The sequence below is a fragment of the Dermacentor silvarum genome, chromosome 5 (genome assembly GCF_013339745.2).
Source record: "Dermacentor silvarum isolate Dsil-2018 chromosome 5, BIME_Dsil_1.4, whole genome shotgun sequence".
Lineage (NCBI taxonomy): Eukaryota > Metazoa > Arthropoda > Arachnida > Ixodida > Ixodidae > Dermacentor > Dermacentor silvarum.
This window is the reverse complement of record NC_051158.1, coordinates 45,914,981-45,931,849: the sequence shown is the minus strand read 5'-3', so window position 1 is coordinate 45,931,849 and position 16,869 is coordinate 45,914,981. Positions and strand designations below refer to the sequence as shown.

The window sequence follows — 16,869 nt, the reverse complement described above, 5'->3', positions numbered from 1 at the left end:
GGTGGGATGCGCTACCCCGGAGGCCCAACTTTGGATAAGATCTAAGAGATCGTCTCCTCTTGGTCCTGGTGACAACTTCGGAAGGAAGGTGTCAGGATTCATGACTGCATATGGTGAGTGCACGGCTTTTCTTCACTGAGATATCACTAGGCTTTACGTATTTTTGGGAAAGTACAGAGCAGTGATTTTTCTTTAACCGTTGACGGAAGTTTGGAGTACGTCGAGGTTGTTATAGAGTGAAGAGTTAGCAGCACTAAGGGCAGCCATGAACCTGAAGGCACTAAAGAAGCCGGAATTGTTAAACTTGGCCAGAGAGTTGGGCCTCCAAATTGCCAAATCGAAGAGAAAGCCGGAGATCATTGAGGCGATCGAAGCAGTCGGGGCAGACGACGATGAACTTGAGGAATGTTTAGAAAGCATTGAGCATAAGGAGGAAGAACGCAAGCGCCTAGAGGCTAAAGAAGAGCACGAGAGGGAACAGGAACGAAAACGGAATGAGCACGAGAGGGAACAGGAACGAAAACGGAAAGAGCACGAGAGGGAACAGAAACGAAAACGGGAAGAGCACAGAATTCGGATAGAAGAAATTCGACAGAAAATCCAGTCTCTTAGAGGGCAACAGGTACGATCTAGGCTGGGCGTATTCAAAGTAGGCGAAAACTTAAAAAGTTTTCTTGCCCTTTTCGAGAAGGTATGCGCGGAGGTGCAGCTTGACCGTGAAAATTGGTCCTTCGAACTGTACAACGTGTTTCCCTTTAACGTGTCCTGCGTCTTGTCTCGCCTTTCTGATGACAAGTACCGGAATTACGATACAGGTAAGAGAGCTTTATTCCGGCAGCTCGGGCATTCCGGTTGAGAGCGATCGGAAAGGTCAAGGGGACGAACAAAGAGTTCCTACTCTTGAGGTAACTGAGCGACAACCCACGGTTAAGGTCGCGTCAGGGAATGGAGAGCACGCGGAGTGCGACGTGGCAGAACCCTCAGAGGTAAAGCACGTAAAGAGCGAGGCCGTCGCCTGTCTACAAACAGGGGCGATTCCGGAAAGCGTTCCTTGCGAGGACGAGGCTGGTTCCAGTTGCCATGAGAAGATTAACGAGGCACTGGAGACCTGCCTCGTGCCCCTGCATATGGGCGAAAGGCCGGAGTCGTCAAAGGTAGACCTAGATAGCGGGGCGGCTGAGCAAAGTACGGAAACGGCGATACCAGATCCCACCGGTACAGTTGGGGATGGCCTGGCTAAGGAAATAGTTTTCAATGATAGCGCAGGTAAATTGGCCTGACAGTACAGGGAACCGGATATTGCTCTGAACTCAAGCTTCGGAGAGTGCGCATTTCAGGCTTCCACCGAATCTGAGTCAGCGACCATCCCGGAGAGCGCTCCTTGCGGGGACGAGGCTTGTTCCAGCAACCCCAATGGGGTCAATATGGAGCTGGATACGGACCTCGTGCCTCGGCACTTGAGCGGCTCTCGGGTACAGCCGAATGTAGAGCGCGAAGACGTCGCGGAACCAGAGCCAGTGGCAATTCCAAAGAGCGTTTCTTGCGGAGACGTTCCGGAATCGTCAAATGTAGAGCAGAATGCCATGACGGCCGAGCAGAAAGGGAACCCAACACTCGGGGGTTTCAGGTGCATAACAGATGACCGCATGGCAAGGAAAAACGTTTTCAGACAGCGCCGCCAGAAAAAGGGAGCCAAGTATTCGGCGCATCGAAAACTTGAAAAAGTTGCCCCACCGCAGCCCGTAAGACAATGCACCAGGCCATCGCGCCGAACGGGAAAGGGTTTTTTGGGACGGCTTAGGAAACGGAAGCGTCACCAAAGGCTAATTGCGACAGCAAAGGGCGCGTTTCCGCGAATAAAGGTGCGGCTGAAATGTTCAGGTTTCAAACTGGTTGAGTATGCGTGTATGAACCCAGCCAGTCAAACAGGCACCGAGGAGGAATGCGTCGCGAAAGCGAGAACAAAGGAAGAGGGGCTATTCTTCCCGCGTTTATGGCCTCCCCTTCGGGGACGAGAGGGCAAGCTGCGAGGACACAGAGTGGCAGGTGTCAGCAGAGGGCATTGTATGTCTGGCGCCCTTTGTCGTCCTCGGCGAAGCGCGAGGGCTTTCGGACTGCGACCCCATCGAGTGCGCATTAGGAACTAATCAATTTGTCACACCGATGAGTAACTTGTTTGTACGAACACGTGAAGCATTTTCTTTCTTTTATTAGTTTTAAGAAGTCTTGCTTTTGAATTTACAAGTTAAGTGTTATGCTGCGAATTTCTGTGTCGTACAAGCCAGCTAACACGAAGGAAAGCGTCAATCAGGTTGCAAAGGTGGTGGCTCTTGACCGCGCCGATTTTGTAGTTAAGCATTGAGATTTGGGGTTTGCGAAGACAGACCTTAGTTTTGTAATTTAATGCTTACAGTATAGGGCGTGTATCAGTTACCACTGTAGAAATCTACAGTGGCTGGTAGCAATCTAGCTGGTAGCAATGACCGAAAGAGCAACTTTGTCCCTTTGACCTTTTTCGATCGCTGTCACGGGTTCCGTGGTTCGAAAGTGCGCCTGTGTTTTCTTTTCCAGTGAAGATTTGTGAATCACGTGCCACGAAGGCGAATTCACAGTTTGTAAAGGCGGAGTTAGAGGACGCGGAACACGTTACCGGGAGATGGTCCCGATTCTTTCTATTCATACCGGGTGACATGATTGACAGCGGTTGTAGAGAGTCATTTTGAGAGGGAGGAACAAAGGTGGCTTAGAGCAGCCTGTGTGTGAGGTGGTTGAAAGCTAGCGGCACGCGAAGATGCCTATAGCATATGAAAGAGAACTTGTGCAGTGCTAAAGTGGGCTACTCATAAGCTTAGCCACTAGTTGGCTGGTAGACAATTTAACTAACTGCCCGTTGTGACAACCGCGAGGTCTGTCTTAGATGGTCGCTTACTGCGACGGTGTCGCTGAGTCAAGCATAATTTTCAGTTCCCTCACAACGGGGTAGAGAAATGAACAGGCGGATTTAGTAATCACGTCATAACGCTTTTGGGAAATGGCTGTTTTTAGTGTTCAAGGGGGAGGACGCTCGAAAGGAATGGGAAAGCAGTAGCAGTTTTCTTTTTTTTGTAAAGCCTGGTGTGTCTTGGGGGAGAGTGGCCTTGTGCTCGGTTGTTTGTGGTTGTGGGTCCGGCACTGTTCTGGAGTGGTTGCGTGCCCAAACAGGAGACGAAAAGTTGCGAGACCTGTTTGCAAGCCCCGTTTCACCGGTCCGGACCAGGGAGAGAAGGCCTACAAGAGCGCCCCGAGAATTGATGGACGACTCCAGGAAATCTGCAAGCTATGAACCAAGGGTTCGTCACCACGGAGAGAAAGTCTGCTGCTGAAACGCCGATCCCTCGCCCAGTGGCTGCTGGCCCCTACGCGTCGGGATCTTCTTCCCCCGCCGGAGATGCTGTTACGGTTGACGTACGACAGCCCGTGTAAAAGGATTAACCAGAGGTCTCCCCATCGTGCTTGGTTGTCGCAGGCGGGACGATCCTTTTGTGCGCAGGTGCGGGGAGGAGATTAAGCCCGCCTTCTACGAACGTTCTTCCGGAGCATCTGGAACGCAGTATAGTCTGATCCCTTTGTATACAGGTGCGGGGACTGGGACGCCCGAGTTGGTGATCCTTTTGTGTGCATGTGCGTGGGAGACGAATAGGCCCGCCTTCCACGAATAACGTCTTCAGGAGCCTTGGGTTGCCGCCAGCGGAGGCAAGCCCGGGAAACGTCGCCTAGGGGAGCTGTCCACCTTCCGCGAATGACGTTCTTCGGGAACTTCGTGTTGCCACCAGCGGGGACAAGCCAGGGAAACGTCACCTAGGCGAGAGGGAGATGCTGCCGCACCCCCCCCAACTGGACTTGCCTGTCACGTGACTGGAGCGAAACCCCGCCTCATTGTTAGAGGGCCCATTTAAGCGGCCCCGCCATGTATTTTTTCTCATTCACTCATTCTCTTCTTTGCAAACCTTCAACATGAAATAAACCGTGCAAGTTTCGCACTTAAAATCGTCTCGCCCTGCCTGGTCGCCATGATCTACCGGACGCCTACAACCTGCCGGCAGCGCCACGCTACCTAGAAGTGATGCCGGTCGAGGTTGTAGTAGCAGGCGCCCCAACAACTGGCGGATCGCGGTAGGATGGAACCGGACATCAACGCGAGTCCCAACACCCCTTACGTTGTTTTCCTCACATGGCTCTCGCATCTCCTGTATTACGGCTTCCCCACGTAGCTAAGCACCGCCTGCAGACAGTGTAATTGCAGAGAAGTGCGGGAGATGGCGCTAGTGTTGCGATGCTAGCCCCACCTGACAGCATGGATACTCCGGTGCAAAGAGAATGAGCCTCCTTATTTTTGGCTCGGGGCTCGTGGGGTGCGTGAACGTCTCGAACGCGGTCAGCATGCTTCGTGAGTCCGTCCCAAGAAAGACTTCAGAGCGGGACACTGGTATGGACGAACACGATCGTTCGAACATGGCACCGTTCGTGTGACTGTGCATGTGAACGATTAGGCAGTGGTGTCCAGCAGGGGGCTAAGATATTCGCTCGATATCCTGTCGTGGTGAGTTAGACTTCCTCGATTCGTTAGCGTCAATTGGCGTGTTCTATAGGCAGTTATTTGGCTAGCTGGCATTGATGTACGGAAGGTGTAATAAATGCCCTTGTGATTGTTTGCACTACTGTGTTGTGATTCCTTTGTCCCAAGAGCACGTTTGAGACCCCACAATCATTACGAAGTACAGCCCCTGAAATACAAAGCATGTGTGGAGCACGATTTCACAGCTTGAAACAACACCTGACAGCTGTGTATTTATTGCAAGCACATGATAATTAATTTTAAAAGGTTCCAGAAATAATCCACAAACTGTATTTCATTCTTACCAAAAAAACATGCACCTGCACAAACTGTTTAGGGGTATGTTCCAGAATCAGAACTGTTTGTGACTTTACCACACTTTTTAACTATCGGAAGAAAAAAAAAACGAGTTATGGAAGTATTAGAATCTCAATCTTCTATGCGAAGACAACACAGCGAACTAACCTCACAATAAAATAATTCTGCATAATTTGTCACTTGGAGCAGAGAAATGTTTCCATCACAAGTTTTGCTCTTTCAGTTGACAAACAGTCGGAACTACTGCTGATATTACACCACTGCCATCAAATATGTCATAAGGCATGCTCACTCTGCTAGCTGCATCCACATTTGCTGTTCCGGATGATCCTCTTTCTTTGATCGTTTGGCCGGTGGTGCCTTGGTCGATGCTGACATGCTGTTGGCACGGTTCATTTCTTCCAAGAGAAGAATTCCTGTGCAACAAGTAGACAGCTTTAACATACCTGAATGCCTAGGTAGATTTAGCAAGCCTTTTTTAATACTTTGAAATGTTGTTTAGAGTCCTTTTTTAAGCTTATTTAAACTATACAGTGTGCTACAAGTGACGATGGCTTGGACAATGAGCTGCTTGTGCAACAAAGATAATCTCTCTCCAGAGAGCGATAGCTAAAACCAGAGTACTTTGTCTACATTTTTTTATACTGTCCCTGTTTTTTTCATGTGATAAAGGGTTAAAATGGAGTACCAACATGCCAAAACTTCTATTATTTAAAGAATCTTAGCATATCTAAAAATTCTGTAGAGAGAGGTTCTTTAAATCTAGAGCCCTCTAGATAGAGTATAACTAGAGAGATTTAATGAAAACAAGAATTTTAGCAGAGCTAAAAATTGTGTTCGGTGCTCCTGGATCCCAAAGACAGTGTCGTGAGATTTTGTCATGAGTGCTGCTGTTAACATCTTCGGCTTTTGGTGTTTCCCTGTATGTCTATGTTGGTGCTTTCTATCATTGAGTGTAGCTGGCAGTAGCTAAAGTTTTTCAGCAATAAATCGTTTTAGTGCACTTTATACTATACTTGACTGAACTTCAGTGCTTCTTTTTCACAAAAACTGTAACGTCACTCAAATGGGGTTGCACAGCTGGATAGCTCTGGCTACAGCCTATGATTAAATTGAATGTAGCTGAAAGTGAGCCACATTTCATTATAGCAGAAAATTTACTTCTGCGTTTGAATTGCAGACTGAATGGTACCTGCAAATGTGTTACACAGTAGCAAAAAAAATCAAGACTTTCTCATGGTTTAATTTACTATCCAATTCTTTTTGTGGAAACAGCACGACAATGGCATGGCTACTGCATCAACCCAATGATTCATTGCAAAATTATTATTTATTTCTTTACTGTTAATCATAGTGCTAACATATGGTAGTTTCTCATAGTATAACTAACACAGTATAAAACAAGAAAAGTGAGAGTTACCAAGGCTTTGGTGGCCACTGGCTATAGACGCTCTAGAGACCGCAGCCACTGGAAGCTTCAGATCCAATGCACTCTGAAATGCTACTTCCTGCAACAGACATAAAACATACAGAACGATTCAACTTTAAAAAAATAGAAGAGGAAGAGGCAAGGGTCAAAGGAGGTGCTAGCAAGACACGAACTACACACAGACCAGTTAAAATTTAGCATGCAAAATAACGAAAAGCCTGCTAAAACTTAACAAACGCTATAAAAACACAGGCCAATTTTTCTACCCAAAACAATAGCACGCAGTACAGTACATAGCCCACCCTCTGGTACATTACTTGGCTGTCAAAACAATGCTGTGCCATACAAAACGTATACAGTAGAACCTTGTTGATGCTATGCCTTTTCGTACGATTTCCTGGTGCCAACGTTTGCGATTGAGAACACAAAAAATAATTCAATACAGTTACGATTCTTTTTTACCAGTTGATACATTCCCAGAAAACACTCACGATCGTGAAATTACAGGACAGTGATGAAAACACCTGGGGCCTGCAGCTACCTGTCAAGTTCTACTGATTCCTAGGTAAATAGTATGAAAAAGAAGGCAGGCAGGCATGCATAACCACAGTCCGCCTAATCAGGTAAGTTTGTCTTTTTCCTGAATGCTTGCTATTCTATTCGTGGCAGCATTGTTGCCTCACCTTGTAGCTCAGTCATGACAGTTTGCTTGTGACAAGGATATCGCAAAAGCTCTACTATGATGTGCTTTGAGTGACGCATTGAGCGCCGGCCAATTTTCACCTGTGGCAGGAGGATGTGACCACTCCGGTCAGGCACGCTAACTTTTTATCCGACTAATATAGATGCACACAGCGTTTTTTCTTTTTGGCTGCGCTGGGACCGATTGTTACGCTGCTACAGGTCCATGTCATGACAACGCCAACTAGCAATAAGTTCTCAAAATTTTACTCAACAGTGATTAAACAACAACAACAACAAAAAAAAAAAGCAAAGACATATACAATGCAAAGACACGTTTTCCTGGGGACCACGGGTGGAGCATTACAACACCGGCTTTAATTAAGGTAGTGTTCGCTCGAAACGGACTCCCTTGAACAAAATGCTTGCGACCTCACCTGCACGAAAGCCATAAGTGGAGGGAAGCACCGCATGCTTCCTTCCAGGATGCCAGCCAGTGCCCTCTGCAGTCCTTGGCACAGTTCCTCCCGCTGCTTGGAGAGCGATGCCCCATCTCGCCTCGATTCATGCAACACGGATGTGACGACCCCAGAGAGCAACATCTGTGCAACTTGCTGGTCTTGCTAAAGAACAAACAAACGAACAACATCACATCAGAAGACTAATCCATATAAGGAAGCAAAAAGTTGTAAGAAGCTTTGTTCCCACTCAAAACATTGAATAATTTTCACGCCCTTGAGTGCAAATGGGTGTCCTGGCGAAGCACCAGAGCTGGGCACTGCACTTGCTACTGCACGGAGACTACCACGGTTATAACCCGAGCAGCTGCTCACAAGTTAGAAAAAGCAAGCAAAATTTAACGGAATCAAGGAGGATTGAACTGTATATGGAAGCGTACCATGAATTGATGATTGCAAATTTTGTGACCTAATAATGCCAACATTCACAGGCCCATTTGAAGAACAAAAGAAAGGAATAAAATAGGATAGCAGCGAATTTTGCACCAAACCTACAGAGCAGTACAGTGGCACCAAAGCAAGATCTCGACAACAAACGCTTCAAGATCTCCTAGGGTGAATGGTGCAAGGAAATAAAAACTCAAAGCACTTTAACATTACTCGCAAATTAAATATATTTTTACATCTCAATACACCAATGAAAACAAAGATGGCTGATTTTTATCAATACGAGCCCGAAAGTTCATCAAAGTGTAACAACACAATGATGTAGTTGGCAGCATATTGTCTGGCTATGGCTTTTCACACGTTGAGCACTTCGAGCACTCACAGCAAACCAGGTCAAAAAGAGATTTAAATGTCTCTTAATGTTAGGCTTATAAACAATAACCAATAAATTCTTCAAATTTTACCCTAGCAGTGCAAAAACAAGACATGCACATACCTATTACCGTGACTCATTTGGCCATGTACAGTCTTTGACCATGTACAGGCTTCATGTACAGTCGTGAGCAAATGTTTAGAGACCACAGCATCAGCAAAAAGTAAACACTTCTCGCGCAATGTGGAATTGCATTGTATTGGTCAAACACGCGCCACGCAGGCTGTGCCGCATTATTTCAGTCATCATGTCAAGGCTGCAAAGAAAAACAAACTTTTTGGCGGCCCCATTGGCCACCAAACATTTGCTTGCGAGTGTACATGTCTCCTGCATGCTTTGGTTGGTGGAACACGCTGGAATCAACGCACTCAATTACCTGGGCCAAAGCTTGCATGGGAGCTATCAAGGCCGAGTGCGAGATCTGAATGTCTGGGAAGTCACCCATGCGGTAGCTTCGGTAGAGAGTCACCTCCGCTTCACGATGAGCATGCCGTTCTTCTTTAAGTTTCTGCCAAGGAAAAAAAAAGCAAGCACTTACACAAACCAGTACGCTATGAAAGGGTGTGTCCCACTTATTATACCACCGGGGAATGCCACTAATGATCTATAATCGTGAAAGAGTCAAAGCAAGTTTACTAACCCTTTAACCCTTCAGAGCCCGAGCTGTTGGTCCTGCCAGTTTGTACCCCATGGCCAGAGTTCTTGAATGACTTTTTTTTTCTGGTCACGTAACTTCGATGGGAAAGCTTACTACGCCGGCCAAAACAGCCGTAATGTAGCGCAGTGTCATTTAGACGGCATTTAGCATCGGCCAGGGGAGGCTAGCCTGCATACGTTGCATTTAAGTTAATACAACTAAGCGTGCAGTTCCTTAAATAAATAAAAAAAAGAACACTGCTAGAAAATGACAAATGCTGGCCAGGCATCATCACTAGCGCTAGGCACAAGATGCGGAGCGAGCTACAGAGAGCTAATGGTCTTTTTCAATATGTCTGGCCTCTTCAAAACTACTCCCCAAGTGCGGGAGCTACTACCGCATTGTCAAGCGCACGTCTGCAGTGAACTGCGTCACTTAGCCCGTTGTGCCGTCTTCAGATCTGTTCCGTTAGGGACCAGATATTTTCCATGTGCAGTGTCTCAAGAACTAACATGACTTGCTCATCGTGGCGAGCTCTTAGGTCACTAAGAAGGTTCCCTTTTTGTTCCTGAGTGCAAATGCAGAAAAGTTGACGAACGTTGGCCAAGCATCATCACCAGTACTAGGCACAAAACTGCCACTCTGGCTTGGACTCGGTGTGCCGTTCCTGACAGCTGTGTTAGCTGTTCCAAAATCCCAGTAAATAAACAACTGAATGGTTTACTTGCTTGTCCAATTGAGATGACATAACCAACATACGCACAAAAAGGAGCAGGGCAGGTCTTACCTTGCGTGTTTCCTTAAGGCGAACTTCCCTGCGCATGTGCTGAAGACGGAGCTGATCGTCGTCTCGCAAGAACCTCCTCTTTAGCAGCCGCAGGCTGTCAACTGCGAGGAAAAGTGGGTTCAATCATATTTCAATATACTGAAAAACTTAATAGTTTTCAGACTTTTATTATGTAACAGTTGATGTGTACATATCCGAGGCACGTGTTACAGAGGACTGCCTCAAATAAAGCCTTTCTATCCAATATCCGTCTCAAACATATATTTGTTACACGCTGATATCGGGAAGAAACATGTTACATTTGTTTCATAATATCCAATAAGTTGTTAAAACAAAGTTCAACTGTATATTTTCGGATTTGCCCTGTGTTGGCAGTGGTATAATTCTTGCAAGTTGTTATGTGAAGTCTGGATCATTTAGAATGCAATGTAGTCCTTCAGTCCTTCGTTAGTCACAAACAATTAACAAGGCCCTAGCAGACGCTGTCAAAATTCATGATGTCATGCAGAGCTGGTGCGGGAAGTTCAAGGCAGCGTTGCCGCCGGTGTTATGTTTTTGTTTTTAACAGCACTGTGTATATGCCGAGCGTAATCTGTCTGTCGTAAACAAAAACTGTGGGCTGATCCTGGAGGTAGTGCAGAAAGGGTCAAAGCGCAATGGCACATACCCCTGTGACCTAGCGAAGCTGAGCCTGACTAAGTCTAGCTAAGCATGGTTGGGACTACTTAACCTTAGCCAGTCATCGATAGCCAATCAATAGCTAATCGATAATCGATCAATAATCAATAAATTCCAGAAAATGCTGGAATGACTTAGTAGTGCTTAGCCTAGCACAAATACGTGGGCAATACCTTGTGATAGCCAATAGATAGCCAATCAATAGCTAATTGATAATTGACCAATAATCAATAAATTCCAGAAAATGCTGGTGATGACTTGGTATTGCTTAGCCTAGCCCAAAAGCCAGGACTAGAAATTATCTCTATAATGAAGGAATAAGTCTGTCCCGGTTCTACTGTGAGCAGTGTGGCGTGCGACCTTTACAACGAAGTGACCTGTATAACGAATGGTTTCGGAGGCTCCATGCACTTTGTTATAAAGGAATTCAATTGTAGCGGCTGCTTTTGTATTAACAATAGTAATGCCCTACTACTTGAGGGTATTGGGAATATTGCCTTTCTTCTTTCCCGAGTGTACTTATGACAACCATTTGAGGTTGGCGTCTGACAAAGATGCCCGATAGCAACAAAGGAGCAGTGACATGACAGGATGAGCGGGACACGTTAATGACCACTGGTTCCCGATTCCCTGGAAGATCTGGACAAGTGTGCATGAAAGTGCCCCATGAATGGCATCTATGATTTGTCATGATTCATGTAATGACATCGCTGACATTTCACAAGGAGAAAAAAGAAAGGGGGGGGGGGGAACCACAAGATCTGCAGGAGAGGACAAGCAATTTATTGTGCAAGGCCATAGGTTCCCAGCTGCACGCACCAAAATAATGTTTGGCTCGCATATCCATGGCTACATTGTCTATACTCGGTTTCATACATACCAGGCAATGCTACAAAGGCTAGAGAGACTTCTATCACTGTGTGCATTTGCGAACAAAAAGATAGTGCATCACATAGGAAAGATAGATATAGATATGAGTCATCTAATTTTATGTGACATTAGGTCTCACAGTTTCATGTTGCAAAACTAGGATGTAATTATTACATGAAAGGCCCCGTAGTCCTCAACCTATTTAGCCCTGAACGAGCGGTGTGACACCTTTCTGCGACCAGTGGCTACAGTGCACCACTCGGGCTTGTGAGCAAAACAAAAAATGTGTAACAAAGAAGTCTTTGCAGTGGAAAGGTGGAAAAAGGTGTTTATTATTGCCCAGAGAACAGTCGAGGAGCATCTATACTGGCCGACGGAATCGGTCACGAATCTCGAGATACATGCATGCCGCTTGCGCCCACGCGCTTGTACTTGTCATCGTTTTCAAGTAATATCTTAGTTATTTTGTAGAAAGCATTGCAAATCACAAACAGCACTGTGACAAGCACGGAGTAAGGCTTCTACGACCACACTACTCACATAGCTTCCACAGCATCGACTACTATGTATGAGACGGAGTTACAGATCAGGAATGTCTTATTACCACGTTCAAGAAGCGTTGCTGTGCCCCTTCAATTGCTTGAGCACTCATTCATGGATGCCATTCTTACCTCGCTCAGTAGCAGTGGCCCCGTGCTTGCCGTTAGGGTCCGCTCTGCCAGGAGAGAGCTGTAAGATTGTTGTGGACCGCTGCTGCTTCTGCTGCGCAGGTAGGCTGGGCTCGTGCGTACTTTGCGTAAGCCAACTATAAGTGCTGGCCTCTGAAACACCACAATGCACAAAACATGACAATGGGATAGCAGAGCTGGTGAAAAGGGTAGGCAAAATATCTTATATCTGCACATTTGAATGCTCAGAATATAGAAATGCCATTGCTAGAACATAAGTTCAAAGGAAGATAGAAGTCTGAAGTGAGCAACAGGAATGGAATGCTGCTACAGCGAACATTCCTTGTTCAACCAGCTGATCTCCCTATCGCTAGAACATGATACATGTGCAGAAGCGGCACATGTGCGCAAAATATGTTGACCATTGTCATTATCATCATCAGCTTATTTGAATCCACCACAGCATGAAGGGCTTCCCAGCAACCTTCACATACCCCTGTCCTCCATCGGCCACTGACTCCCCCCCCCCCCCCCCATCTTCGGTTTGCAAACTTCTTAATCTTGTCACACCACCTAATATGTATGCTGTCCTTGACTGCGCTTCCCTTTCCCTCGGCACCAATTTTGCAACTTTAGTGCGGCAGGAATCAATGTCAATGCGGTGGCACAACAGAAATTGTTTGTTGGCTTGGGCTACATGGAGCAAAAAAAGAGGCAGGCATCGCTGCGTGTTTTCCGCGTCGCTACCAGTGTTGCAAGACTCGATGAATGTGCTTTTGTAAAGCGATTGAACAATAAAAAAGGGTTTTAATGAGAATCATTCTATGCCTCATTCTCGGCACTTCGCGGTAGGTAGGTAGGTAGGCAGGTAGATTCCTGCTTCTTCGGAACTGATGCACCCTCAGTGTTGTTTTTTTTTTCTCGAATATTATAAAACGAGCACAACGGTTTACTTTCAGTTATGCAGAAGAGAAAAACTGCTACAGATAACGGCAAATGCATTCTTAGTAGGGTCCTCACATTGCTATTCTGATTTTCTATCTTCTACCATGATTCTCTCTTAAGTGCATGTTTCCATGACAGCGCTGCTGTGACAGGATTAAACAAAAAAAAGAACTTCTATAAACTTACGACAGATGACAGAAACACGCAAGAGCGGTGGCCTTGTACTTCAGCGTGAACATTTGAATGAAAAATGACCGCGGTAACGGTGCACAAAATTCAGGAGCCACCCCTCCCATTTGCAGATGTGCGCTCTGCACGGCCGTCACCACGCACATGAAGGAACGTGTTCCGCAGGGTACTAACAAAAAACCCAGACTGAGCAAACCCAGAGGGATGAGAAAATATGCTTCTAGGATTATACCACAGGCGGCGGAACTACCTTGGAGCATGCCAACTTCATGTTACTGCGCCCATCCTAATGGAGAATGCATGGGTACACCAATGACATGCTGGGACAGAAGTGCGGATACGTACCGGTACGTCAGTGACATGGGAAGGGCTCAATGCAATGGTTAGAAGCTAAAGGCAGCACCTCCATGTACCAACCTGGAGAAAATAACCGTCTTCCGTTTCTAGCTGGAATAGTTGCTTCTTTTTAGCCTAAACAGAGAGAGGCGAATGCAACATTGCATGCTATGTCGGTCTGTTGATGCTGCATCCTAGATTTTCATTCCTATCGTAACGCCGTACATTGTCCTTGACAAAAGAACGGTCTCCATCAGATGCATGTAAATTTTCTCAAAGGCTGCGAGCTACAATATGATTTAACGACTTCCATAAAGTTCTGCATGCATCAGACATCATATCCTGGTTTCTATAAAGAATGCGCGCCAATTTTCCTCTATCGCATGACACAACTTGCATCAAGAGCCTTCCCGGTGCATCGCAGCATCGGGAAGATGCACTATGCCCCTTTTCCCAGTTTCTCTATTGCTTCCGCAACACTGCAATGCATCAACTTCAACAGCGCCGGCTTCAACTGCTAGGCTATGGCTGCCTGTGTCAACATTACCACCACCACCACCAGAACTTACCCCCTGCCTGCTGCGTCGGCGTGAATTGCAGTGTCGCCTGCGTGGCCCTCAGCTTTTGTGAAGTGGCGCCATCTGCAGTGGAAGACTGTGTTGACGAGGTCGACGACTGCGTCTGACTAAATGACAGGGTTTCTGCAAACAGGGGCGTCATTGCTGCGTGGCGCCTTCGCCAGGACCCCGTCACTGTATAGTCCTGCATGTGACAAGAGCGAGACCCCAATTAGAAGTAGGGCTAGTTAAGGTGTTAGAACACTAGTTAGGGTGTCAGTTAGGGCGCTGAAGTTTTTTTTTTTTTCTTTCGCTAGTATTTCTGGATTTGGAATGATGCTTCTAAGGACTTTGACAAGTAATTTTAGTGCCATGATTGCTGGACCATAGTCTGCTCCCAGCGTAGAATACCCAGGGCAAACTTGAGCTTAAAAAAAAAAGTGTTCTTACTTTATATAGTTTGCACCTGCTGTCATAATTCTTAATAATCCACAGAGACAAATTTCAGTTGAAGTTCCTTTCGTTAATGTTTCCCACAACCAGCATATACAGTCAGTAAGTAAAAAATTTATTCTGAAGTACTAATACGCTGGGTTTTTTATTAGGGTGCGCAAACAATGTACAGTATAGACCACTTATAACGTAACCGCTTATAGTGCAGGACCGGATATAGTGCGGTCCTTTCAGACTCCCGTTAATTTTCTCATAGCACTCCATGTATACATGTATCGCTTATAGTGCAGTTGCGGGAAACGAAATACCGGTTACAGTGCGGCTGCCTGGGAGTACGGAAGTCAGCGGAGACGGCCAACGCTCCCCTTTAACGGGCGCCCCAAGGAGTGCTCGAGGAAGAAAGAGAGACGAAGTGGAGGAGAAGGGCACATGGTGCAAACGAACAGCCAGTGAGGCTGAAACCAGAATCTTGAGTGCGAGTCGTGAAATATCACGGCGCGCATAGCGAGCGAGGGCCTCAAACTGCCAACGCCGGCCAACGCTCGCTTCACGATAACGGCAGTAAACGAAACTTCAGGGAGTGGGCGGCGCCGGCACAGCACGGCGAAGGGCGCACGCGGAGACCACGGAATGTGATTTCGCCTTGGCAACTCCGCCGCTTCGGTGGCTCCCCTCGCCTTCCCTCGTAGCTCCCTCACTTTCGACTGTCACCATGAGCGCTCGCCGCCATGCAGGCGCCGCTGCTCTAGCCGGCCCGTCGCCAGTTCCACTAAGTTTCGTTTTCTGTCGTTATCGGGAAGCGGGTGTTTGCCGGCGTGGGCAGTTTCGTTGGCCGGCCTGGGACAGCACCGCTGCTTCCCTCTGTGCCGTAGCCGCAGCGTGCAAGGTCAACACGTGACTAGAAAGTAGAGGAAGCATAAAGGAGAAAGAAGGGTTCACTGCCATTTTCTACGCGTGGCTACGGTAGCGTGGCTGAGACGTCGGCACGTACACGCATGTTCTGGCACAACGCAAAATCGGCGACCTTGTCATTTGAGAGAGGGCGAAATTTCCGCTACGTTTTTTCTTTTTTTGTTTTGTTCGCGCGCGACATTAAGGGGTCTCTCTTAAGCTTTTACTCTATGGCGGTGCCGGAGCAATGCCGGTCGGAGGCGCCGCCTGGTGATTTGGTTCGAATTAACGAGATTCGACTCTAAATTGAATGCAAACAGTTCTAGCCGCATTCCTCGACTGTCGCATACGTGTGGCGGCTCGGTGCACATGTTTTGCATATGTGCGGGCCTTGAAAATTGTTGCTTTGGTTATAGTGCGGTACCGCTTATAGTGCGGATATTTGCGACTCCGGCGACTTACGTTATAAGCAGTCTACACAGTATTGAAAGCTGCGAGTAGCAACTGTAAACATTGCTCATGTGTAGTGATAATCATTGCAGAGTTTATTTCACTATGCGTAAGCACGCTAAAAAGTTGTAGGCGCACTCTGCCATTTTCTTGTTTTTTTTTTACACTGTGTCAACGACCTCAAAAATCTAAATTGTGTGTAGTCAGCACACATAGGTAGTGTACATCAAGAGAAATTTTAAGTTTTAGACATTATAGTCCGCAGACTATAATCAGGAAAGCACAGTAGTTTCTGCCTGAATAAATATAGAATTCCAGACTAAAAAAAAAAAAATGGTTCCATGTGTGTCAGCCAGCCCTCGATAAACCTTCACACAAGTGAAATAGCATATCTTGACAAATAGTTTTTCACTGCAAATTCAACAATATCAATGCCCACATGACAAAGGCCCAAGTCAGAGCTTGTTCTATGTCTTATGCTCTCGGAGCTTTTGGTATTTTTATGTGTTATTATGAACATATAGCCATGTCACGATTAAATTTTACAATTTTCTTAAACATTTTGGGGGTTTGGAGCGTGCTTACGTTGACTAATAAATCTGTGTCGAGTAATAAATAGGCACGTTTTTCCGAGAATAAACTTTTGTATGAAGTAGCACTCGTCCTGTCTGGTCTGCCTTATCGTGTCCTCCGATTTTTTTTGCGTTTTAATTCAAGTATGAATCCTTACAAACTTGCTGAAACTTCAGTTCTTGTAAAATATAGCAACTTTGTGACAAGCACTGTCTTTGCTATCAATTCCCATTTGCAATATCCTGTCACGAGCCTTTATTGGCTCGATTTTTTTCTTAGTATAGCTTGATTTTGACAACATATAGTATATATTTTTTGTTAGCCACTCAAATGAATTTTTCTGTCTCTTTTGTTTCTACCAAGTAATGGGGCATGCTCCCAGTCAAGCTGCAGCTTAGCAGCTTTTTTGTCCTTCGCCTAATTGTTTCTTGTACAAAAGAAATGCCAAAATAAATTGACTTGACTTTTGATATAA

General features: G+C 46.2%; 1 protein-coding gene across 1 annotated transcript in view; it reads right to left on the bottom strand.

Moving 5' to 3' along the window:
* Positions 1-5,200: 5,200 nt before the first annotated feature.
* The window catches only part of LOC119453341 (DNA-dependent protein kinase catalytic subunit), a 130,327-nt gene continuing 118,658 nt past the window's right edge, over positions 5,201-16,869 (bottom strand). Inside the window, 7 exon segments of the mRNA XM_049667918.1 lie at positions 5,201-5,328; positions 6,333-6,420; positions 7,460-7,645; positions 8,737-8,868; positions 9,785-9,885; positions 12,004-12,153; positions 14,040-14,232. Of these exon segments, the coding sequence (XP_049523875.1) occupies positions 5,201-5,328; positions 6,333-6,420; positions 7,460-7,645; positions 8,737-8,868; positions 9,785-9,885; positions 12,004-12,153; positions 14,040-14,232 (978 nt within the window).